At 36.9% G+C, this 25,138-nt stretch overlaps 4 protein-coding genes across 11 annotated transcripts in view; 3 read left to right on the top strand and 1 right to left on the bottom strand.

Annotated features, from left to right (window-relative positions):
• Positions 1 to 2,253: 2,253 nt before the first annotated feature.
• Positions 2,254 to 3,717, bottom strand: LOC132133875 (alpha-crystallin B chain-like). The gene is made up of 3 exons (XM_059546829.1): positions 3,320 to 3,717; positions 2,763 to 2,885; positions 2,254 to 2,564 (listed from the first exon to the last, which is right to left on the bottom strand). The coding sequence occupies exons 1-3, from the start codon at positions 3,500 to 3,502 to the stop codon at positions 2,361 to 2,363; spliced, it is 510 nt and encodes a 169-aa protein (XP_059402812.1). The 5' UTR covers positions 3,503 to 3,717; the 3' UTR covers positions 2,254 to 2,360.
• Positions 3,718 to 3,924: 207 nt separating this feature from the next.
• Positions 3,925 to 7,462, top strand: LOC132133891 (heat shock protein beta-2-like). The gene is made up of 3 exons (XM_059546830.1): positions 3,925 to 4,118; positions 4,715 to 4,905; positions 6,599 to 7,462. The coding sequence occupies exons 2-3, from the start codon at positions 4,812 to 4,814 to the stop codon at positions 7,009 to 7,011; spliced, it is 507 nt and encodes a 168-aa protein (XP_059402813.1). The 5' UTR covers positions 3,925 to 4,118; positions 4,715 to 4,811; the 3' UTR covers positions 7,012 to 7,462.
• A 5,433-nt stretch (positions 7,463 to 12,895) lies between these two features.
• Positions 12,896 to 20,216, top strand: LOC132133839 (uncharacterized). 3 transcript variants are annotated; one of them, XM_059546825.1, is made up of 6 exons: positions 12,912 to 14,667; positions 14,805 to 14,861; positions 16,105 to 16,315; positions 16,421 to 16,554; positions 19,097 to 19,168; positions 19,236 to 20,216. In XM_059546825.1, the coding sequence occupies exons 1-6, from the start codon at positions 12,923 to 12,925 to the stop codon at positions 19,504 to 19,506; spliced, it is 2,490 nt and encodes an 829-aa protein (XP_059402808.1). In that variant the 5' UTR covers positions 12,912 to 12,922; the 3' UTR covers positions 19,507 to 20,216. The 3 variants fall into 3 exon arrangements, with proteins under 3 accessions (XP_059402811.1, XP_059402809.1, XP_059402808.1); XM_059546826.1 differs by lacking the exon at positions 19,097 to 19,168 and having other exon boundaries at positions 12,906 to 14,667; XM_059546828.1 differs by lacking the exons at positions 16,105 to 16,315; positions 19,097 to 19,168 and having other exon boundaries at positions 12,896 to 14,667.
• Positions 20,217 to 22,027: 1,811 nt separating this feature from the next.
• Positions 22,028 to 25,138, top strand: part of LOC132133988 (phosphatidylserine decarboxylase proenzyme, mitochondrial-like) — a 31,030-nt gene continuing 27,919 nt past the window's right edge. For 2 of the 6 annotated variants that reach the window (XM_059546897.1, XM_059546903.1), the window contains exons 1-2: positions 22,402 to 22,543; positions 22,683 to 22,741. Coding sequence is in view for 1 of the 6 variants with exons in the window: in XM_059546896.1 (XP_059402879.1) it covers positions 22,115 to 22,173; positions 22,683 to 22,741 (118 nt within the window). In the remaining 5 variants the exon portion in view is untranslated. Of the gene's footprint in view, positions 22,174 to 22,399; positions 22,544 to 22,682; positions 22,742 to 25,138 lie in introns of those variants that run through there. The other 4 variants (XM_059546896.1, XM_059546918.1, XM_059546894.1 and 1 more) reach the window with 4 other exon arrangements.

The raw sequence follows: 25,138 nt of genomic DNA, 5'->3' as shown, positions 1-25,138 counted from the left end.
CTGCGTTCATTTCCAATGGGCATATATGCGGTTGAAACAGATATCCTAGTGCATCCCAAATTTCTCAACATAAACATTTTAATATAACATTATAGTCATTATGGCCTATGGCATTTAGAAAAATGTTTTTTGAGGAGGTGGGGTAGTGCACAATAGGGCCCTGTGGCGCGGCCTAAGCTTTTGTTCTTAATGGCATGTTTTTCCCTTACATTACTTTTACTTTTATACTTTAAGTAGTTTTTTAAACCAGTACTTTTACCACTTTTACTTGAGTAAAAAGCTTGAGTTGATACTTCAAATACTACAAAAGTCTTTTTAAACCCTAGTATCTATACTTGTACTTGAGTAATGAATGCCAATACTTTTGACACCACTGGTGTGAAGCAATGCAGTGTCATTAACCAATCAAAACTGGATCAATGCACACAAATCTTGTCAAAACACTTAAATCCTGTGACTTTTTCATCCCCTCACTGTGTCGTCTGGTCACAGATCCATCATTAAATGAGCTTTACCTTTCCATACCGAAAACTAAAGCCATTGTGATATCTCAAAACAAATCATTTAACATACAGAGAATAAACAACACCACAATAAACACTACCAGTATTAGTTAACATCAACTACCAATGAAAAAAAATTTTTTTTAAAGCATTTATTAATCTTGGATAATGCTAATTTCAACATGTACTAACACAGATTAATATCTGTTGTAGCTTCCTGGCTTAAAAATGTTGAACTCTTTCACTGATGATTCATAATGAGTTATATTAAAGATCCGTCACCGTAGATTTGCAGTAATCTTTAAATGCCGTAAGACATCACGAAATCACCGTAAGAGCTTTACATGAAAACAAACAAAACATAATATAAATAAACCATTAAACAAACATACATCAAATCACATACAAACTAATACCCATTATTACATTACATAAAACAAGAAATCCAAAACAATACAGATAAATCAATTTTACCTTATTCTCCACTTAAACCAGGAGCTAAATCCTTGAAGTTCTCTTTAACCGTATGCCTTTGGATGAATCAACCATCCGTAGCTGCGCTCCTTACTACAATGCTTTGAGCACGCCACAATATATACGCTTACCGTAAGTGGATGAATTACAAAATAAAAGACCTCGTTACCACACTGTACAAATTAATAAAAAAAATCCAACGATTAAACAATACACATTCAAAATAGACAACATTATAAGTCATTTAAAGGAGCTATGTGGAGGTTTTTACTTTAAAGAAATCTTTAAGATAGAGTTTTCATTTGTACATGTATGAGCCAACCATGATGTAAAAAAAAGAATGACACCTCGACTGTCCACCATGGTTGCCTCTATCAGCCTGTAGGCTCAATTGTGTGTGGAGGAGTCGGGCCCGAGTTGTCGCGAAAATTCACAAAATGTGACGTCATGCGCGTTCTCGTCTACTTGGGCTTACAACCGTACGGCACGCCAGCCATTATAGTAAGCAGCGGCAATAGTGTTTTCAAATGGACTCTGCGGATGGAAAGAAGCGACCAGCCTCCAGCACAATTCAGACACCCAAGGACACTCCTCGTAAGTAAAAAAAAAAAAAAAAAGAGCATGCGCACTGAGAGCGTGCATGAGACCGGCTGCAGTTCCTCTAACGGCCACTGGTGTCAGTAATGGTTAGAAATTTCAGAACCTACGCAATGCTCCTTTAAATATGAAAAATTGAAAGTAAACTGTATAAAAGGACATAACCAAACCCTTAACATCTGTTAATATTATTTAATGGACCAGAGTTAACATGAAATTATTAACAGTTGTATTTTTATTAACTAGCATTAACAAAGATTAATGAATACTGTAAGAAATATATTGCTCATGTTTAGTTAATGCTTAAAGTAAAGCTAACTCCTAGGACCTTATGCTGACTCCTCTACAAATCACACCATTAATAATGAGAGACTGCGGCATCATTTGCCATCTGATCCAGCTGAGTTTAATACAATGGCCCATTTTTGCCTGTTTGTCTTTGTCATAAAAAAAATGGTTGGGAAAAATTCTTCTACACTCAAATACTTTGTCTTGCTGTCAAGCTGCAAGATAAACAGAAGCCCCTTTGTTTGGTGGCATCACTAGAAAACAATGCTTTATTGTAAAAGTATATTTCTATGAAATGCATTTAGGTAACATTTATCGTTTAGAGATTGTGTTCAGTTAGTTTGACGCTGATGGGAGTTTTCGACCTAAATTTCTCTATGCGCTGTAGCAAAGACAGCATAAGTTTTGGCCTGTCAGGAAAAGCTAATAAGTTATTCCCTTGTAATGTAACAGGAAGAAGACAAGGACATAAAGTTGAAACATGGAAGTCTAGCAGCTTTACTTCTTCTGAGACCCAGCCACGGCGGCCTTGTCTTCACGGGTGATGGGAATGGTGCGCTCTGGGCCCTCAGTGTGTTTGCGAGGGGCTGTCACGGTTAAAACCCCATCCGCAGACAGGGAAGACGTGACAGAGGCTGGATCCATACCAGCAGGGACACGATACTTTCTTAGAAACTCCCGTGAGATAAAACCGTGATCGTCCTGCAAGGAAAGCACAACCTCGTTATGAGCAGGTGATAATGAAAGGTCCATCTTTCACTCTGCTTATAGCTCAGTGTTTATTTGTATTCTTGGTGATGACATGAGGATTTTAAACAGTAAAGCCAGTCACACGCAAAGGTTTGGGGAGGTATTGGGTTGCAGTGTTCAGTGTTTATGCACTGTGAGTTTCTACTGTACCTGTCGATCCTCATGTTTAGCATGAATTTCAATGAAATCTCCACTGATTTTCACCGACAGCTCCTCTGGTTTAAAGTGTTTGACATCCAGGTTTAGGGAGAAATGGTCCTTTTCCATTTTCATCTAAGAAAACATAATTAATGACATAAATTATTTATCAAATACAAACACATTACAATATTCTGTTGTCACAATGCATAAATCATAATAGATTTACAAATGAAGAATTCAGACCAGCTGAAATTTGCATCTAAAATGATCATTTTTTATTAGGCTCCTATATATTTACGTTCAGGACCTATACTTTGCCATTAAAGTAAAATGACTGAACCTTAACACAGGAGCCTGATAAAAAATATACATTTTACAAGAATATAGCACGCAGAGGCTTTTGCATCTGAACTTTTTAAATATGCTTCACTTTCTTTATGCAAAAATATTTATTTCTCTTTTGATTTTAAAGTGAAATATGACCTGAACAAACTTAATGTAGATTAACCACAGCGCTCAAAAATGTCACTGAAAACTGCGAAAACTTCGTGAACTTTTTAGCTCACCTCAGAAAGGCTGTTGTCCACCCAGCTTGGCCAGCGGAAAAAGGAAGGTCGTGGGTAATACAGAGAGGGGATCATTTCGGCCTCAGAGATGGGGTCTCCAAAGTGCTGGTCAAAGATCCGACTGGGAAAGAGGGATGGCCAGAAGGAGCGACGGAACCAGGGATGCTGGATGGCGATGTCCATTTTGTGTCTGGGCTTTAGCAGCACTCAGAAAACTGCTGCCTCTTCTGCCTGCGCACTTAAATAGAGCAGCACCGACGGCCCCTGGCACACGAGTCAGCGGTGGATCTTTCTGGAATAATGATGTAAACTGTTTGCCTGCTTTGCCTCTTTCACTTCAGCCCTCCCACTGTCCTTGCCACCCCGTCCCCTCTTCCAACCATCACTCTCTGTATTTATCCAAAGAGCTGATCAGATTTCAATTCACTCAGATACCAACTGGATTACAGTGCAAGCCCCCGATAGTGCTGATGGTCCCTTGTGTTCACTGCAGTGTGTGGCTCAGTGAACCTGCCAATGTTGAGGGAAGTCAGTAGTTGCCCTGCATTCCAGTGCATCCAGCTCATTTAGTGCCGGCAAAGATTAGGATGCCCACGAGGTGATGTGCCCGTGTGTATTTAGGTTCTGAGCCCCTTCGGAGGTTTAGTCTTTACAGAATCTGACAATGACTGTGGCTGAGATAACTGAGCCAGGCTAAACACCATACAAAGTCAATCCCCATGAACAAGCCCTCAGCTGGGCAGAGTGTACGAGGCTTACTCGAGCTGGCACGCTGATGGGACATCCTCATTTTGGAGGGGTAAGCAGTCTCAACCGCTTAACACAGGCAAAAGATTGTTCTGGATTTCTGTATTTTATTTTTGTTTCACCTGACCATTTTGTGGATTTTGTGCCATTTCAGTTCTGTGGATTTACTATTATTTTAGTCAGCAAGAATAAAAAACGATACTGGACTTGATAACATTATTCGATTTAGACTAACATTGTTTTGTTTTTGTTTTTTTTGGAAAGTTTTTTTTTAGTTTATTTATTCAAATAGTTAGATGAAAAAGATAAAAAAAATAGATAGGTTTTTTTTTTTTGCTGCTAAGAACATTTTGACTGAATATTTGGGTGCAATATGAAAATAATGTTTTATTTTAAGGCCTATTCCAATTTTAACCATCTTTTTTTTCTACAACCTTGAGCCTTAGATAAACTGTTACTGGTTTGCTTTTTAAATATATCACTAAATCCATTCACCCTGCATCTGTGTTTATATCCACCCATGGGCGATGCAGCTCCACTGTGTTTACTACAAGCTATTTGTAGCAACATTTATCACCCTCCTGTCTCAAGTGCGCAATCTCTCTTCTCCTTTCCCCTGCTGTTCTTTCTGCCCCTCTCCCTTTCCAGCCTTCCTGCTCCTCTCGCACTCCGAAATTAGTTTAATTGAGGTCTGTCAATCCAGTAAATTCTCCAGTTATCTTGTCGACAAGTTACAGAGGTCGAAATGTCTGACCGCACCGTTCCTCATGCCTACCCAATGAGTATGGATTACGAGGTGTGTTCTCCCCCTCGAATCTATGATCAGAACTTTGCAGAAGGTAAGTCAGATTTGAGTCTTGAGAACTGATAGAAATAGACAACATTTTAAGGCAAAACATCCAGTGCATTTCTTGTATTTTTATATTGCTGGCTGTCATTCTATGTCTCAGTGATTTTGAAACAACTTTGAATCTCTTTAGATTTTAGCACAAACAAGTCATTTTGATTGTCATAAATGAGTGTCAGTCTAGCTAATAAACATATAATGTTCTGAACATCCATATTGGCACTTGCACTATGACAGTGTTCACTTCACAACGAAATGTGACACCTCAGTAACAACTTATATTTAGAATTCCACACATGACCTGACCAAAATAACCTGTTGTCCCCTTCATGACTGATTATGAGCTGATCTTATCAAACACATTAGCAGCAGGTTTGGAGACACACCACACTCTGCTACAGAAGAGTGTAATGATGCCACGTGTGACAAGATTAAAATAGAAACTGTAAGTGGAACCTGAGTCTAGATCTGTAGCTGGCATCATGAATTGTAAATAGACTTGACATGCACATTTCCTGTGTCTTCTAGAAGACATTCCCAAAATTTAAAGGAAAGAGCGTTCCATTTTTAAAGCAACACTATGTGTTGGCCTAAATTTTGGCGCTCTAGCGGTTAATAAACAGAACTGCACGCATCCCGCGGAAGAACATTCTAACCGGAGCTACTTCTCCAAGTTTATGTCTACGGCTATTCACGCCGGTTTCTGTTACTCCGCAGCGGTGACGAGCTTAACAGGCTACAATAGTCCAAAAATAATCACTTATTATAAATGTACCGTAGTGATTTGGGATAAGATAAAAACGCGGTTTGGTATATGAATTTATGATGTACTTGCTCATTATATACATTTAGAAAATACTGAACACAGAAAAAGTTACATAATGTTGCTATAATACAGTTCTCAAGATGCATAAAAAGTACATGTATTTTTTAACAAAATAAAATTAAAAAGATGTGTCCGCCAAGTCATGTATACCATTCAGCAAAATGTAGACAAACGAAGAAAAATTATATAGCTATATATATTTTGTATTTATTTGTAAATTTTTATTCCTGGATGTATAAAGTAAAAACTGTCCTAATATCACAACGAAGAAAAAAAACATTTATAATAATATTATTTATTTATTAATACTAATTAATCATCATAATTTATTTATTATTAATTACTAATTATATTTGATTTATTATTTCTTAGAAAAGTAGGCCTATTTTAATAAAACTGCTTCATTGTTTATTAATATTTGAAAAGAAAAGATAAGATAACCACCAAGTCATGTAGTGCAAAAACAAACAAACAAAACAACACATGATATCATGAGGTCAAAAGTCTCTTAAAATGTGAAATACTTTGAAATTTTTAAGGTTAGTTCAGAATGTGGTACAATAACCCTGAAACTAACTAACTAAATAAATAAAAGATCAAGATGGTTTAGGGTGGAAGGAAAATATATTATACATTTTGACATGATTGTTACACCACATGTCAAAGTCCGACATCAGTTGGTATTCACTTACACTTTTCCGAACAGGAAGGAGGAAATTCTGATATAACAAGTTGAATGGAATGCAGCATAATCAAAAAATATGTTCATATTGTGTTGTTTCCACTTGTCATTGTACACACTGTGAGAGTATGATTAACTGAGATCATTATGTCTTTGTTTCCCTTCTCACCCGCTCAGCTCTGAGTCCCAAGGACCTTTTGGCCCCTGTCCTGTACCACGGTTACTACATTCGTCCCCGAATCAACAAGCAGCTTGAGCGGGGCTTCTCTCAGATAGAAAGCGAAGATGATTGGTATCGAGTTTTGTTAGATGTGTGCCAGTTCACACCAGATGAGATCAGTGTGCGAACAGTCGACAACCTGCTGGAGGTGACGGGGCGGCACGCTCAGAGAATGGACCAGCATGGCTTTGTGAGTCGGGAGTTTACCCGCACGTACATCTTACCGATGGGTGTGGATCCGTTGTTGGTGCAGGTGTCTCTCTCACATGACGGGATACTGTGCATCCAGGCACCGAGAAAAACTGAGGACCTGGAGCCTAAAATAAACCAGCTCAAGATTAAAGTGGACAAGAAGGAAAGAGAAAGCTAATAGAGTGGACTGATGTAAGCAGGCCCACACGGAATCCTGCAGAACTCTGTAGAAAAGTCTACCGAGTTATAATGCTTAGCACTCGCTGCTCATCTATTAAATATTTAGGATATTTTAAATCATTTGACATTCTCTCACTTCTGTTCTCTCACAGTTTGATAAAATGCATTCCACAGAATTCTGCAGATTCCCAACTTAAATTAGTGGAGATAAAGTTGACAGATTCCTTCTGGGTCGAGTAAAACAGACTTGAATCTATCCAGTGGTTGCAGATCTGAATTAGAGTTTGCAGTCGATTGTAAAATAAAAAAAATAAATAAAAGAGATGGGTTTTAAGCAAGGTCCAGCATACATCACCAAAGAGAAGAATGTTGTTTCACTGGAAGATATGACATTTTGATACAAAATTATGAGCTTAAAAATCTCACTAATAAAATGTATTTAGAAAATAGTGAATTTCCATTTCTTTCTCACTTTAGGCTAGTTGGGATGCTCAAACACACAAAGCAAAGTTTTAAAAGCATCACAGAGTCTTTACACTTTTCTGGGAATGGTTTACTTCCTAAGAAATTGACACACCAGCATTAATCAAGGATTTTCTAAAAATACATAATATGTCATTTTAAAAGGTTTATATTTTTTACCTGTTTATATTCACATATGCGGTTATTACAATAAAGCTGTTGTACAATACTATACAGATAGTCGGCTGTAAACGAAGAGAGTTCTGAGTGTAAACACAGGGACATGGATCTCTTACCTAACCACTGTCATTCTGTTCATGAACGAATGGCTGCAGAGATATACAGCATTAAAGACATTGTCAAACATTCACGACCTCAAGGTCAGCCTCAACGATAGGGGCGTTGCAGTTCTAGGTACAAAGGTAGCTTTCTGTAAGAGCTACACCTGCAGGACTCCAGTTACAGAGAAACAAGGAAATGGAAAATGAGCAACTGAACAACTCTAAGCTAACTTTGCACGATCTCTATCATGGGGAGCAGTGTAACCAAAACATTGGATAAGTGAGTAGCCAAACATTTGAATGTTTGAATTGTTTTAAACACACTGGGCACAGGTTTACAGTGTTTATCTATTCAAATGCGACAGGGTTCTATGACATGAGCGCGTTCTATAGCAGTAGGATCTTTGATGAGGAGGAAAGTGCCTTTAACTTGATTAATTTGTGTTAGTAGATGCTGTGCTGTTCACTATTTAACATAAACGTGACCTTTTAAGTAGGCCTTCCTTTGAGAAACAATGATCCTCTGTCTGTTCACATTTGATCGTTTAAATAATTAACAATGCTTTTAAATTTGTTAGAGGCAAGAAAAACCAAACCAGACAGAAGAAGGTGTTCATAATGTGTTGCATTGTTCATAAAAGAGAAAAATCTATTGTATTAGCATTTAACAGGACAACAGAGTATGAAGTTAAAGATACTTCCTCTTAACCCTTATAAAAAGTAGACACTACTTTTAATAAGAGTGCATAATATTACTTTGAAAGTATCTTTATATGTAATTTCATAATTACGTCATTTGTCTTTGAAATATGAAATATGTTAAAGTCTGCCGAATGAACTGGCGAACATTTGTGGTAAACTAAAATGTATATACATACAATTAAACATTTAAAATGATGAAGTTGTAGTTTAGTAACTTTAAATGTAAAATCAAATAACCCAGTTAAAATAATCAAGTATGCTACATGCACTTTGCATGTAAGTCAAATCAAAATAAGTGTACTTAAAGCATGACAAATTTATTAAAACATAGTCATTTAAAATACTTTAAAGTCATAGTTTTAAATTGACTTTATTACAAAAGTTCACTTTTTAAAAGTGTAGTCATGAAAGTGTACTCTCTTCAAATACATTCAAGTTGTCTTTTATTTCATTGATATTTTATTAAAAAATATATACTTTAAGATGTGAAGTGCACTGTAAGAGTACATTCAATACAGTTACGTGCAGTTCTTTTTTTACAAAGGATAAGTCTATCAATGATCAACTTCATTTAGGGACCTATACTACAGAACAAATAAACTAAATTTATATTCAAATTGTATGTTTGTTTATTTGTTGCTTCTTAGATGGGGAATAAATCCAAGAAAACTTTCACAAAAAAGGACAAAAAGAAGAGGTAACCTAACAAAACAAAAATGCTCAGCTCCGTTTATGAGATAATATATTAAAAGGATACTTTGATTATCAGAACAATGTTTATTACTTGATTATCCAATTGTTGTAATATTGGTTGCTATTTAACCACATACGTCTTCACAGCAGGTCCACCTGTGGTTCCTTCTCATCAGGTGTGTTGGTTTAACAGGTCACTAATAAACCTTTATGTAAATATTTGTAAATGACAACTTTTTTTCACAGCAGGCCTGTGTTGATCCTCATGTGTATGACATTGTGTCGGCCGAACCACAGTATGCCCAGGTGAATAAAAAGCGGAAGCAGAATGAAGATGGTTTACACTACGCAGAGATTCAAGTCCTACAGTCTGAAAATACAGTCAGCAGAGGAAAACTGAAACAGCCTGCAGACTACAACAACACAGAGTATGCAACCATAGACTTTAAAACCACTGTGAATACACAGACTTCAGCTGAACCTGCAGATATATTCATCCCACCTGGAGAACTACAGAGACCTACAAGGTTTTCCCACAAGAAGAATGTCCACTCGAAGCGGGCAGTTATGGCGTGAACAAATACAGTTTCAGTAAGCTGTTGCCATCTTAGACAAGACAACATGTCGGGGGTTTATCAGTCTGTTCTGACTTCCAGCGGAGTTCCAGTGGTTATTTTTTATTGTCTTGAGATCCAAATTGTCTCAAACGCACCATTATGGTGTCTACCAACTTATTGGACCATGCTTATGAATGACATTCCAACTTATTTTTACACATTACATCATTGATTATATTTTTTCTTTATAGAATATAGACGCGTCCTTCAGTACGGTTATAATGTAATTTATAAGGTTTTATTGCAGTGTCTAAGAAACAATACTATGTCACTCACACGGACGGTATTTAGAGCTGCTCAGATTGCATTCCAAAATTTATATATTATATTTTAATGGTTTGCCTCTGTTATTTCTTATGGTCAGTTAGGGTATGGCTATATGTAATCTATATTGTAAAAAGAAGAAGCAGAATGGACTTTGAAAGGCATTTGAAATATACTGTCTCATTAAATGGGAATGTTTGCCCTCTGCTGGACGTAATAACAAGACACGGATTTTGTAAAAGTATGAGAACAACCTGTGAGGAAGAAAACGGTTAGGCTACTTTTTTTTACTCCAAAAAGCCACTCTTCACTTACTCTTGTCACCGGTCTACTACTAATAAAGATGATTTATCATGCTATATCTAACAATGTTTCATGAATAGCGCATCAAAACGATAAATGATTAACAAATATATTGCAAACATCCTGCGTGGATTTTCATGCGTTTTTTTTTTATTAATATATATATATTAATTAATTTCTGGAATTAAAATGTTCATTTTATTACTTTTTTACCAACAAATATCTTTTTATTTATAGTGATTATTCTGACTATTATACCACTGTAAACATCAGATAAAATGGTACGCTGTAGGTTCGGCGTAATAAAATATGTTTTTCAAATAAAAATCAAAGCTCGTGCAGTTCCCAATGGCAACGCGCATGGCGGAAGTCGTCACTACCAGTCAGTCAGTAGCAAATATTCCGACGTTTGGTAATTTTGTTAGCGCTGCGTGTGTTAATTATAAAAGATGTTGTCCAATCCTCCGGTTGAGCAGAAAGGGGCAGAGCAGGTGCCTGCGTCTGCGGCTGGTCCATGCCATCGTGCTGCTCAGTCTTTGCTGTATCAGGAGCAGCTGGCCGTCGGATGCAGAGAAACCAGCAGGGACGAGATTGAATCTGGTGACAGAACACGATCCTCAGACTATGGGAAAGGTGTGAAGGAAGTTCATCTAAAGAATGAAGGAGCTCCGAGACTGATGCCATTTGATCTAAGAAGTAGCATGTTTGGAGTCGGTCATAATTTGACTCGCCTGCACATGTGTACTACACAAGGTAATGTTTAATGTATGTTATCAAATCTGCAGTGTTCACCCCAAGTTTGTTATTACAAAAGCAAATCATATTTCCCCTTGCTACCTGGGAAGAAATGCTATGTTCATGAAATGCTATGTTTAGTTTTTAAATGCTATGAAAATGTAAACGTGCAACAGTTAATTTCCTTATTATGCTATGTATCATATTATCATTAACCATTTCTTAGTGTGTGTTTTATTTTTTATTTTTTTTTATTTTTTTATTTTAAAATATTACTATAATTTAAAAGAAGTCTAATTTTATGAATTTTAAAGTGTATTTTATTCCAGTGATGGCAAAGCTGAATTTTAGCAATTACTTAAGTCTCCACTGTCACTTGATCCTTCAGCAGTCGCTCTATTAATCTTATTTGGTGCCAAAGAAACATTTATTAATTTTTTTGTTTTAGAAAGTTTATAAAAGTTGTGCTGCGTAATACTTCTGTATGACACTGCAATACTTCTGTATGACACTGCAATACTTTTTTCTTCAGGATTATTTGAATCAAATATTCAAATAAATGAACAGAAAGTTAAAAAGAACATTATTTATTTGAAATGAAAATCTTTTGAAAATGTTTACTGTCAATTTAATAAATCTTAAATAAAACCTGACCCCAAACTTTTGAATAGTGAAATATTTAGGCAATATGCCATGATGATGATTGTTATTGAATAGTTCAATAGATGCCACTCTTTTTTTTAGGCACTGCTTAGATTTTTATAAAACTAACATTGCTAAATAATAGTACAATAATAAAATACAGAATATAACATAATATACATGCATGTTTATAAATAAAAATATAATATAAAATAAAATAACACAGAAGAGTCTTTCAGGTCTTCCATAGTTTGCCGCCCATTCGTTTAGCTTTATTTTTTGAAATCTCTACGATTTATGAGTTTTTGTTGTGTTGTTGTTGTTTGTTTGGGTTTGCACAGGAGTAGCTTCAGAAGTGTGTGCATATTTTCCCTAAAGGAACATTGCAGATGATGTATATTGTAAAATAATTGGTTCCAAATGGAATTAATACCTTCTTTTAGTATCAATTTTACAAAGCACAGGTTTTAATCAACATCTCGTTTGCAGAGGCCAAATTTAGGGATCCACGATGGACATCTGCCACCTTCAATTCTTCTGCTCCAGCTGGACCATCAGGAGAGCAGCTTGGAACTCTGGAAAGATTTCTTGTGTCCTATCAAACTGAGATGAAGCGTCTGCTAACTGATACCTTCGGATCCCTGACCCAGCGTCTTGAGGCAGTGGAGAGGAGGATGGAACAACTGTGTTCACAAAGCAGTGCACATACCCACAGTTTAGATCAGCTGCAGAGTAAAGTTGGCCAGCTGGGAAGAGACTTGTCCTTTGGCTGTCAAAATACTCCAAGTGTTCCATCAGTTTGCAGTTATGGTAAAGTTAGCATAATAAACAGTTAATTTTATTGTTATATAACTTAAAAGTTCCCAATCCAAATGCTGTGATGAGCAGAGTTTTCTTTTCTGTGTTGATATATTTTCCCATTGTAACATGAAGTTGCAGTGGAAAAAAAGATAACTTTTATAATAACTATTATCATGTAGTTTATGTTAAAGCCGCCAACCATTTTTTCCTGCTATTGCTTGTCATGGACGGGTGGTTTTTGGAAGAGAGGACGTTCTTATTCTATATTTGGTCCATTTTTCTGGAAGAGAAAATCGTCCAGGTTTTTGCTAAAATAATATTTAGTCAGTTTTTAGGAGTACACTAAAATGTGGGTGACCTTAAATTTGATTTGATTTATTATCTTGTGCTTGCAGGAGTGGATGCAGACATGCCAAAAGAGTACAACGGAATCATCTCAAATATCTCCTCTCCCGAATATAAGAAGAAACCTGTGTGTTCTTGGGCAATGTCCACACCTTCCCAGTCCAGCCAAAGTCCCACTCAAAAACCTGAGGGCCTGAACTGTCAGGATCCAAGTGGAGATTGTAGCAGCTCCAGTTCATCATGTGGAACTCTAAAAACGTGCCCTTCTGGGAAAACTGACAATTGTTTTCAGGGTAACTACTCACCAGTCTCAGATTTCGAAGACCTGGAGATGGAACTGGAAACTGAGAAGAACAGAGTTGCTTTAAACTTATTGGTGGATTCTGTGCTCAGCAGCTCAGATGACAATGACCGTTGGGGACTTCCTTGTAATCAAGAAGTACTGTCCACTGATAGTGTGGGGAATGATAAATCTTTTCAGGAAGGAGAAAGTACCTTGAATAATCAGTGTTTACCTGTTCCTGAAAACCCTCGGGTGCCTTCCATTCAGTTTCTCGGATCTTTAGCTCCTAGTGGCTTAAAGTCAAACACAAATACAGATCATCTTTGTTCATTTTCAAAAGCACTGAAGCTCTCTGGGAAACCAGTGGCATTGACAGATACCTCTAAAGACGAGTGTGAAAAAAGCCAGAAGCAGTCCTTTAGTCAAATTAGCTTACCTTTCTCCACTAAGCTGCTAGGAGCACAATCCAACCTTGATAAACCCAAGGGTTGTTCAGTTCAGACTTCTAATAAGAAAGAAGTGCTCTTGGACAAGATCAAAACAAATGTTTTTTTTTGCTCTACTAATACTTCACTAAATAATAGTACTTCAGTCTTGGATCAAGTCCCAGCTTCAATGTATATAGATGGACTGACAGGGACAGCTGCTGGAGATTCTGACGAGAGCACAAAGATAGGTAATAAGGCACAAAACGTTGATTGTCAGTACTCAAATGTATCATACTCAAAGGATAGCCCAATAAAACTCCCTTTTCAAGGGTCATCAATCCTGCCATACTGTGAACTATCTTTACCAAACCAATTAGTAAAAGGTGTGGGTGACCAAAAATCAATGACATTTCATCAAGCACACTCCACTTCCCATTTCTCGGCCCCAAGAAATGGTTCCTCCAAATCACTTTTAGACAGTGATACTAACAAACTGTTGAATCAGGTCTCGGATACTGCCTTTCACTTGGTGTCCAGAAGCTGTTCTTCAAGCGACTTGGAAAGATGGAATGGTTGCAGCAGAACTGGATCCAAACTCAAACACTGTGGTGGAAAGAAACATCCCTTTCCTGTATTTCCCGCTCTTAAAGAAGGACAAAGAAAGGTCTTTTCCAACTTTGAGCAGGTGGGAGGGATATCCAAACATTGGCAGCAGATTCTTGAGGACTTGATACTTCCTGTCTCTTCTCGATTGACTGTTACACAAGCTTGTCCTTCAGATGCTTTACCTATCAACCTGGATATAGACTCTGCGTGTTGTCCTAGCTTATCTCAACTTTTTCACTCCACCACTTCGCCTTTGTCCACTTTAAGCAAAGGGAGCTTCTCTGGGGCAGGTGTTAGTACCGTTCTGGCTATATCTTCTCCAGCTTCCTTCAGACTGTGGTTTCGACACAGGCGGATCAGCTTTCATATTATGCAGTTGACATGTCCTAGTATCCATACGGTTGTGAGTCGGATTTTGGAAATGTGCAAGTGTCATCCTTTTCGACCTCTGGTTGACTTCACTGCTCCACCTGGCGTAGACAACGATCACCAGTGAGTTAAAGCTGTTGAAGCTGCATGTTTTAATTGCAAGGAAATTTGATTTACATAATCAGAGTTGAATGCCAGTTTTTACCTGCATACTGCTTGCACTTACAATTCAACCCATTTTGATCTGTTTTCACTGATAGCTATATACGCCGATCAATTCAAGAAGCTACACCCAGCAGAAAAAGAGCTTCAGCACGGTGGGCATCATATCCCCCTGCATCTCTCACAAGTTTGTAGGTGAAGTGCATTATTTAAGCACAGTTAGCAACACAAAACCGAATTGCTGAAAGTCATTTTTAACCTATGGAAGCCAACAGTGGGCAGGCGTCTTTAATATGTTACTAAATGTTCCTGTGGCTTGATGGTAGAGTATTGAATTAGCAGCGCAAAAGGTTGTGGGTTTGATTCCCAGGGAACACACATAATGGGAAAAAAAAAAATTATAGCCTGAATGCACTGTAAGTCGCTTTGAATAAAAGCGTTTGCTAAATGTAAATGTTTCAATCTTTTTTTCCTTGAAACGTATTATTATTAATCACTATTATTAATTCAGCTACAGATGTCAAACCTCAGTGCATTTTTGCTACATACGTTAATGAGAAGCTTGTGCATCTTGGTGTGTGCTTTTACTTTTCTAAATGCGACTGAATGTGCAATTTTCAGGTATTAAAAAATCAAGCTTGTAGAAGAAGTGACCAATCCAAATCTACAAACAGAGATATCATAGAGATCTGAGGGTGGATTCTTCTGGGACAGGCCAATAAGAAACCACCCACAACACGCTAACTGCATAGCAACACCCTGGAAGGCACACAGGACACTGACTAACCAGATGCTATAAGATTTCTAGTGACAATTCGCAAATGAAAATCGATCACAAATCACAGTCAATCTGAAGAGCTTGCAGGTGGGCTCACTCACTGCAACCGCTTCCTTTGTTATTTTTCTTAATTTTTTTCATGAGGTAAGTTATCCAATGTCTCTTTAATTATGGCTGTTAAAGTCATGCAAAATCATATTGGAAACCAAATAAAACCAAATTTTTGAGCAAAACACAGTCAATACCAGAGGTTTCACTCATCGCTCGTTGTGTATCGCTAACATGACTGGTTACTTTAAAACTTTATTAATATGGAAAAGACGTTATTCGGATCACAGCATTGCATTGTAAAATGTAAACAAAATCTTGTTTTCCATTCAGTTTCGTGCTGCTAGTGGCGCAGAAATTACTCACTTCACCTTAAAGTGATCTACATAATAAAATATAATGTCTTTTTAGACATTCTGTCATGATTGTTGTCAGATTTGAAGCATGAAGCCAATACAGTTTTGTAGTTTGACACCGATATCTGCACTTCTAAGCTGCACTTCTAATCATTAAATCGGTAGATGTTGACTGATGGTATTCTCTAAAATGCTTGCTTCTTTCACTGTGTGTAGGAAAGCCACATCTTCATCCGTGTGTCATCTGTCAAAAATTAGTTTCACATCACAAAGGAGTCTGGATCACTCTTCTTGGCACAGCATCAGCCCCAAGTCTATGCGATTGGATAAATCCGCCACTGAATCTTTGCCTAGTTTTGCTTTTGCCAGTGCAAATGTCAAACACCCTGGTGTATACAGTCGGGCAGCGTCAACAGAAATGAACCAGGTATTATTGAGCGTCTTTTGAAGCATTTGAACAAACAGTGAAAGAAGGAAGAACGAAAGCTGGCAAAAATATTCCAGTTTCCTCAAGGCTGGATCTTTCTTGTAGGTGGAACTCTACGACACTAATGCTGAAGCTCAAGGAGGTCATCGTTCCAAAAGGGTCTCCCAAATTCGTATTCGTAAGACGGTTCCCAAACCAGATAACAACCTTACTCCAATGGGACTCCCCAAACCAAAGAGGTTTGCTTTAGTCTTTCCAATAAATGTTGACTGATCTGATTAGAACTGGCTGATATGTAAATATTAGACTATTTGCTAGATTTCTTTTATTTATATATATATATAAATATATATATATATTATTTCTTTTTTTAGTGGTGGGCATAGATTAATTTTTTTAATCTAGATTAATCTCACTGTAATCTTGGAATTAATCTAGATTAAAATGGATCATTTGAATTCAGCCGAAGGCATTCAGAATATGTGTGCTACCCAAATAAAATAATGACTAAAAGTAACGTTAAGTCTTTGAGAACGGGTTTCTCAAGACAGGTGGTGCATTAGACCAGGGGCTCATCTCCTGTTTCCAAAATGCTTCACAAACTGCTTGAGAAAGCTGTAAACTAATTCCACATTGCACGAGGTGCAAACAACCTTACGCCTGTTTCACACATAATCCGTCTGCAGTGCATATGCGTTACATATTTTTTTACGCACCCATGTTAACGGATTCCAGCGTTCACGCGGTTGCGGTCCGTCAATCTGTGTTCCAGGAGTGGTGCGTCTGCAGCAGTGCAGCGATCGTTCACGTACCGAGTAGCGGACTGCAAACGCGTCCTGTGTGAAAGCACAATGAGTCCGTGCTGATTCTGCACCACCAGTGCTTAATTTGTAAATTGCGAGGTCCCAGAACAAAGCGGGGTAACGGATCCGGCATGTGATTACAGGAGGGATAGGTAACGGAACATTCGCGCAATCACATTGCTAGACCAGTTTAAGTGATTTTAACCTCCTGAGACCCGAGAGTTTGCCTGGTGTGCATTTTATAATTGTTCTTGCTATTTGGGATATGTAGGACCTAATAAGTATAATACCTAAAATTTGTTTTTGTACTGGAAGTAGTTTTTGCAGAAAAATATGTCCTCATACGAGTACAGTGGGTCTATCTTACTGTATGACACACATAGACTCCATTGGTACAAAAAGTTAATTTGACACATTTTCACAGTTTATTTGAAAATGTAAACATCCTTTGAACTGTGGCTTTTTTTTTTCTAACTAGCTGCCTCTATCTTTCCAGCCTGTCTGGAATAGCCCCTATTGGCTGGTGTGAAATGCTGCAAAGCAGTTTCGTTCACTTTGCAAGCACAGATGCAGATTGCATGTCATGCATTGCACATGGGATTTCCCAGTGCAGCCTTGTGCTCTGCATTCATGCATTTAATTCATAAGTTATGCTATGTCCTCGGTAGAGGACATCGGGACTCAATTTCTTAAAAAAAAATGAAAAGACATGATTGAAGATGCATATGCAAAATCAATTGATTTTTTAAATCACCGATACATTTTTAGTTTTCAAGATTTCTTTTTTTTTTACCAAACTTTGTTTAAAGATGATTCTCAACTATGTTATAACAGAATGATTCAATATACCATTTTTCTTTCTGCAAAATGTGTGTAAAATTACCATTAATGGGTTTTCTCATTATATACAATGTATCTATAAACTAAATCTAATTTGCATATTAATGTGTTTTTGGGGCAACATGTAATGAAAAAAGAAGTGTAATAATGGGAGTAATAATTGACAAGATTTTCATAATAATATATATAATATTTCATAGAATATTGAAATATTATTTCTTTCTCTATTCATTTGTTATGTCTCCAAAAATGCGTAATAAACATGCTTTTAGTCCCGGTGTCCTCATGTGAGGACATGTATAAAATCAATGTCCTGTTTAGTAACAGAAAGTCATATTTTGATTTGAAACCCCATAACATTTTCCTGAGATGTTGATTTATGACTCATAATTTAAAAATTAGACGGATTTAAATGATAACTACAAAATATTATCATATTTCCATGAGAGTGTCACTAAATTCATTTCAGACATTTTGATGACCAAGGAGAGGGAGTGGTCATGTGAAACATCCAATCATTTGGTATCTCTGAAAAGCCCTGAATGTGCTCTGTACAGGACATCCAGACTTAAACGCACACGAACTGGACGGAGTATGTGTGAAACAGGCATGAGTCTTGTCGAGGTTTCCATTGGGAAGCTTCTTAAACAAAAATAAAATTCCCTGAAGCAAACCCGGCGGCATCTAAGCTGCATCCATGTTAGCACGTCACGTTTGATGTGGTAATTTCACAGTAGGCATACACACAGGTTTAAAGACTCGTTCTCGCCCCCTACAGATTCGGCTAGGTATACATCCGCGCTAAAATATCAAGGTGAAATTCATCATAGCTTGCTTAGTATAGACCCAGCTCCCAACCCAACTTTGAGAATAGATTAACTGCGATATTTTTTTTAACGCCCGATAAGAGTCTCACGTTAACGCAGCACATTAACGCTGATAACGGCCCACCACTAATATATATAAATATTATTATTCAGAGGAACCATCATTTGTCACAATAAAAGAAGCGAATGCAAAACTAGTCTTTAGAAAATTAATGGCTAAATTAAACGTGCTTGTGATACTTACAACATTGGTTAAAACATATCATAAATATTTGTCCATCTTTAAAACATTCTGTTTCGTGTCCCACAAGGCTGAAGAAAAAGGAATTCAGTTTGGAGGAGATTTATACCAACAAGAATTACAAGTCTCCGACCCCTAACAGGTTTGTTTTTGCAACTCTTTGTGTTATTCTGGAAGTCATTCTCTGATTCTGATTTTCACGTATGCAGAAGCCTGGAGACGATATTCGAAGAACCGAAAGAGAAGAATGGCTCTTTGGTATGCATTGGTCATCAGAAACGAAAGCGGGTTCTAGACTTCCCAGATTTCACACTGCCTCGGAAGCGCAAGGCTAAAACTAACCTGGGTCCACTGTGTGTGAAGGGTCCACGAGGACGGGCTCGTAGGGGTAGACAGGACGACGCTGACCTTGATGTATTGCTAATCGAGAAGCTCACAGAGCTGGAAGACTACTTCTCTCGCCAAGGCCTGGAGGTTTAAGCTCAGTTTTTCACAAATCTTTATAACAATTGATCCGTTATCAAAAATGTTGGTGTTAATATTTTTTTGCCTGCACAAGGAAAGAATTTGAGATAGTTCAGGCATCATTGTTCAAAGAGCGTTTAGCAATAGAGGGAAAGAACACTTTCTTGTAGCATTTACACTTTAAACTTAAAGTGTGTCCAGTGGACTGACCCAAAAGACTTGAGGAATGTGTGTGTGTGTGTGTGTGTGTGTGTATGATATAAGCACATTATAGTGAACTTTTACCTGAGCACTTTCTGTATCCTCACAATGTGACCTAGTTTTGTTTCTCTTGCATTATCACCATGTTGCTTATACCAACACGTTCCTAACTGTCATTTTCTGGCAAAAAAAGAGGAATAATGTTTGATTGTTTGGTTTAAGCCCTTCAAGGTCTCTTAAAACAAGGAGATGTTCATCCTTGACTACTAATGACATCTGAAATTCTTTATAAATGAAAATGCTGAGGGATTTGCTGCCAAATACAAGAAATTAAAAACTAGTTCGTTTTAGATTTTTTAAAATCTATATTTTAAGGAACAGTACAGTGTTTCATCACTATGTTCTTGAGAGATGTTCTAAAATAATGCATTTCACCATAGAAATATGACTTTACTTTGTGTTTCTGCATTTGTTGTTCTTGCAGGGCGGTCATGAATTAGCTAGTTTTGAAATGGGCTTTGCCTCAGCCTTCTCACCTTTAACTGCTAGACTGTTAAATTGAACTTCTTCAGGTGTTTGACATTGGTTTGAAAATCACTCAGAGTAAAATGAATCATTTATTCAGCCTTTGTCGTTCCAAACCTGTATGACTTTGTTCTTCGGAATGCAAAAAGATAAAAATATCCAAAGGTAATGGAACCCAATGTTGTTTTGAACCCCATATTTTGGACAAAAACAGTTCAAAACATCTTCTTTTGTGCTCTACAGAAGAAAGTAAGTCTTGCAGAATTGGATTGACATGAGGGTGAGGAATTAATGACATAAATGCAGTTTTAAGAAAACTGTCCCCTAAGGTTTTTTGATTTATAGAGCCAAGAGAACATTCTGACTCAATGGATAGACAAGCCATTGGGATGTATTTGAGAAATATGTGATAAAAACCACTTTTCTCTTAATGTTAGCTGTGAAATTGCTTTTATTCGTCACACGCGTTTGGATTACATTTATTTATCGAAAACTGAGCTGAGATATGAAATACATGTTTGCTGTGAATCCATGGTTTATTTTTGCTGGCTCAATATCTGGTTGACATTAGTGAAGCGTTTGGTGAGATCCACCTTCCACATTTCTGATCTGACATTTACTGGGTGTTATATGCAGCTAATAAAGTGAAGAGCTGACCAGATTAGACTTCTTTTTAGTTTTAGTTTTATCATTCCATTGTGCGATATACCGCCACAACTTAATCAAATTTTGATGATGAAACCAAGGTTAAATTTTTTTTTTGATATAGTGTGTTGTCTTTTTATTTATTTATTTTATTTATGGAAAGCTTTTACTATCAATTGTAATTAACCTTGGATTTATTACCTATAGCTTTGAAAGTCAGTTAACGCTCATGACCCCCAAATAATCTGAGCGTTTGCCCGGCGAGCATCTCTGTGCCAGTATTGATAGAATTGTGCTTACAATGCAACCTATAGACATGTATTGTCTCTTTCAATCACTTTGAACTGTTAGAATTTATAAAAGGCTGACTTGTTTACTTCACTCTGTTGGTGGAACCAGTTGTTCGATCTGTTTTTTTTTTTACTACACTTTCAGTGTTACAGAAACTGCTGCTGCTGTACTTCTCTTTGAGCTCACCAACAGATCAACATTAAGTATTGCTTGAGTGCTGTCAATCAGTGTGATTTTTCTATATATTTTATGAATAAAAAATAGTGTTAACTACGAGTCAATGTCATGCTTGTATGGTGCACTCAAATCACAATCATTTTTCTTTTTTCAAAAGATGAATATTAAAAATTAGAATATTAATATAAAATAAATAAAAATTCAACAAAAATGAAAAAATCAGCAATAAAATGAAGAAAAGACATGTATTTTAATTTTGTATCAAACAAAATACATTTTTTTCTTTATAATCTCTCTTTGTCATGTTGATGTTTCTGAAAATGTAAAAACAAACAAAAACTAAAACGCAGTAATATCTTTTTTTTCTTATTTATTTGTTTTTCTGGGTTAATTTGTTTGTTTTGTGTAATATATTTTTGTCCAATGTAATGCGACCATACCATGGTTTTTGAATATTTAATATGCTACCTAATCTAGATTATGAAATCAGATTCCAAAAATTATGTACTATACATTTTAAAATACTTGTAATCAAACTAGTTACTTTTATTATTATTATTATTCAATTTTTTAAATGGGATATTTGTTTTCTAATTTATAAATTTTTTGAAGGTCTATTTATTTTCGAAAAATTTGTGCTTTGAGTCCATAGATATATAGGTATATATCTATTCTTTGAGTCAAGGGCCGTGGTGACGTATCCTCCGTTCCGGTAGATGGCGGAAGTGCGTCTTGTGAAGGACAAGGACGGGAACACGGAGGATCTGTGACCTCGTGCAAGATCATGGCAGCGCTCGTACGCGGGGTGTTTACTACCTGCCTGAGAAGGACAGGAAAGAACAGGTAACTGTCATGTCATTTTTGGATTTCGTGAATGTTTATTACAATATGCCTTCGGAAGCTAATACTGGCATCTGTACGTGTCGGCAATGGCGTCATTTTCCCGTTCAGTCTGACTGGCGAACCTGCCTAGACACGTTAAAGTGACGGATCATCAGAGCCTAGTTACGCAATCAGCCGAAGCACTGCAGCGTTATTAGCCCATGAGCTCGCACAAGCCCTTTCTTACCTCAGGAGAACCTTTCTAACAAGCTGGCCCATATGATTTGTTGTTTTGTTTTTTACTACGAGGCCCAGGTTAAGTGAATTACGAGACGTGACTGCTAACTTAGTTGCATATTTAAATATCTGTATAAGCGGGGCGAATTTCAAGGTGAAATATTCATTCATTCTCTTTATGTAATTTTTCATTACTTCAGATTTCTAAATGGCGTCATTCTTTTAATTTATTCGTGTCGTTAATGTAGTTTTTCAGTGTTTTTAAGTTGTGATGTGAATTGTCTTGTATGCAGTTTCCTGCAACACAGTGGATTCGGTCCCAGACGGAGTCAACAAAGGCTGTTCTCAAAAGGTTAGTCACATTTACAAAGTATTTTTGTCCATTTTAAACGGTCCAATTGACGGTTTTATGCGCCACTACACAATTCCGCATTTTCTAAAAACTTGCGCAACATTACGCTGAAAATGTCTGTTTTTGTAGAAGGTAAAACTGCAGATCGTCAAAAGAGACTTTAGGTGACACCGTTACGTTATTATACATACGCACACACACACAGACACATACCGGTGCTGGTCATATAATTAGAATATCATCAAAAAGTTGATTTATTTCACTAATTCCATTCAAAAAGTGAAACTTGTATATTTTATTCATTTATTAAACAACACGGACTGATATATTTCAAATGTTTATTTCTTTTAATTTTGATGATGATTATAACTGACAACTAAGGAAAATCCTAAATTCAGTATCTCAGAAAATTATAATATTACTTAAGACCAATACAAAGAAAGGATTCAAAAAAATCTTGGCCAACTGAAAAGTGTGACCATATACAGCACTCAATACTTAGTTGGGGCTCCTTTTGACTGAATTACTGCTGCAATGTGGCGTGGCATGGAGTTGATCAGTCTGTGGCACTGCTCAGGTGTTATCATAGCCCAGGTTGCTCTGATAGTGGCCTTCAGCTCTTCTGCATTGTTGGGTCTGGCATATCGCATCTTCCTCTTCACAATACCCCATAGATTTTCAGGTGAGTTTGCTGGCCAATTAAGAACAGGGATACCATGGTCCTTAAACCAGGTACTGGTAGCTTTGGCACTGTGTGCAGGTGCCAAGTCCTGTTGGAAAATGAAATCTGCATCTCCATAAAGTTGGTCAGCAGAAGGAAGCCTGAAGTACTCTAAAACTTCCTGGTATACAGCTGTGTTGACCTTGGATCTCAGAAAACACAGTGGACCAACACCAGCAGATGACATGGCACCCCAAACCATCACTGACTGTAGAAACTTTACACTGGACCTCAAGCAACGTGGATTGTGTGCCTCTCCTCTCTTCCTCCAGACTCTGGGACCCTGATTTCCAAAGGAAATGCAAAATTTGCTTTCATCAGAGAACATAACTTTAGACCACTCAGCAGCAGTCCAGTCCAGAGACGCTTCTGACGCTGTCTGTTGTTCAAGAGTGGCTTGACACAAGGAATGCGACAGCAGAAACCCATGTCTTGCATACGTCTGTGCGTAGTGCTTCTTGAAGCACTGACTCCAGCTGCAGTCCACTCTTTGTGAATCTCCCCCACATTTTTGAATGGGTTTTGTTTTACAATCCTCTCCAGGGTGCGGTTATCCCTATTGCTTGTACACTTTTTTTTCTTCCACATCTTTTCCTTCCCTTCGCCTCTCTATTAATGTGCTTGGACACGGAGCTCTGTGAACAGCCATCCTCTTTTGCAATGACCTTTTGTGTCTTGTCCTCCTTGTGAAAGGTGTCAGTGATTGTCTTTTGGACAACTGTCAAGACTGTAGTCTTCCCCATGATTGTGTAGCCTACAGAACTAGACTGAGAGACCATTTAAAGGCCTTTGCAGGTGTTTTGAGTTAATAAGTTGATTGGAGTGTGGCACCAGGTGTCTTCAATATTGAAGCTTTTCACAATATTCTAATTTTCTGAGATACTGAATTTGGGATTTTCCTTAGTTGTCAGTTATAATCATCAAAATTAAAAGAAATAAACATTTGAAATATACCAATCTGTGTGTAATGAATGAATGTAATATACAAGTTTTATTTTTTGAATGGAATTAGTGAAATCAACTTTTTGATGATATTCTAATTATATGACCGGCACATGACTTAACTTATCACATTGATTTAAATAGGATAATCTTGTACCATATTATTGACATAAAAATACAAAGAGTAAAAATTTAATTCATTGAAATTAACATTAAGTGCATTAAACATTACGTTACGTCTGGGGTTTGTAAAGTTACTGCGGGGGGGTTGGGAGTTTAATGAAAAGTTGTTCATTAATCATAAAAATGTAATATTAAAATAACAAATTAATTATTCCTAAACAAATAATTATTTTATTTGTTTACCTGTTTAACGTGACCATTAACCAACGTCAGAGAACCGTGAACATTCACATGTGTTACTTAATTATTAAATATTTATTTTAAAATCTCAGCGGTATTTCAAATAAATATGAGGTGAAAGATGTTTAGATGTCAAAAATGTTTGGGAATGCCTGCATTACGTGTTAATAAGAAATAATGTGAATTTGTGTATTTTGATGCGTTTGAAAGACAAAAGCCTTCCAAAGACAGATGATAATGAATCATCATGAAATTATTTTTGTAAATCCAGTTTTCAAATGAGGTGTGGCTTTTTAACTTTCTGTGTAATTACAGTCACCAGAATCTTTGTGTGAATGTCCACAGAACCAGAAGACTTTCTTTGAATGCAC

The sequence above is a fragment of the Carassius carassius genome, chromosome 4, assembly GCF_963082965.1.
Source record: "Carassius carassius chromosome 4, fCarCar2.1, whole genome shotgun sequence".
Lineage (NCBI taxonomy): Eukaryota > Metazoa > Chordata > Actinopteri > Cypriniformes > Cyprinidae > Carassius > Carassius carassius.
The sequence above is the reverse complement of the archived record's forward strand: the minus strand, read 5'-3'. Positions and strand labels throughout refer to the sequence as shown.

Excerpts from the sequence above, each read along its gene's own strand:
- LOC132133875 (XM_059546829.1), bottom strand. The coding sequence starts at position 3,502 with ATGGACATCGCCATCCAGCATCCCTGGTTCCGTCGCTCCTTCTGGCCA. Across the intron at positions 2,886-3,319 it reads TGGACAACAGCCTTTCTGAG|ATGAAAATGGAAAAGGACCA; the intron begins GTGAGCTAAAAA and ends ATGTTTTCTTAG. Across the intron at positions 2,565-2,762 it reads CTAAACATGAGGATCGACAG|GACGATCACGGTTTTATCTC; the intron begins GTACAGTAGAAA and ends CTTTCCTTGCAG.
- LOC132133839 (XM_059546825.1), top strand. The coding sequence starts at position 12,923 with ATGCCAAAAGAGTACAACGGAATCATCTCAAATATCTCCTCTCCCGAA. Across the intron at positions 14,668-14,804 it reads GGCGTAGACAACGATCACCA|CTATATACGCCGATCAATTC; the intron begins GTGAGTTAAAGC and ends TTTCACTGATAG. Across the intron at positions 14,862-16,104 it reads AGAAAAAGAGCTTCAGCACG|GAAAGCCACATCTTCATCCG; the intron begins GTGGGCATCATA and ends CACTGTGTGTAG.
- LOC132133891 (XM_059546830.1), top strand. The coding sequence starts at position 4,812 with ATGTCTGACCGCACCGTTCCTCATGCCTACCCAATGAGTATGGATTAC. Across the intron at positions 4,906-6,598 it reads TGATCAGAACTTTGCAGAAG|CTCTGAGTCCCAAGGACCTT; the intron begins GTAAGTCAGATT and ends TCACCCGCTCAG.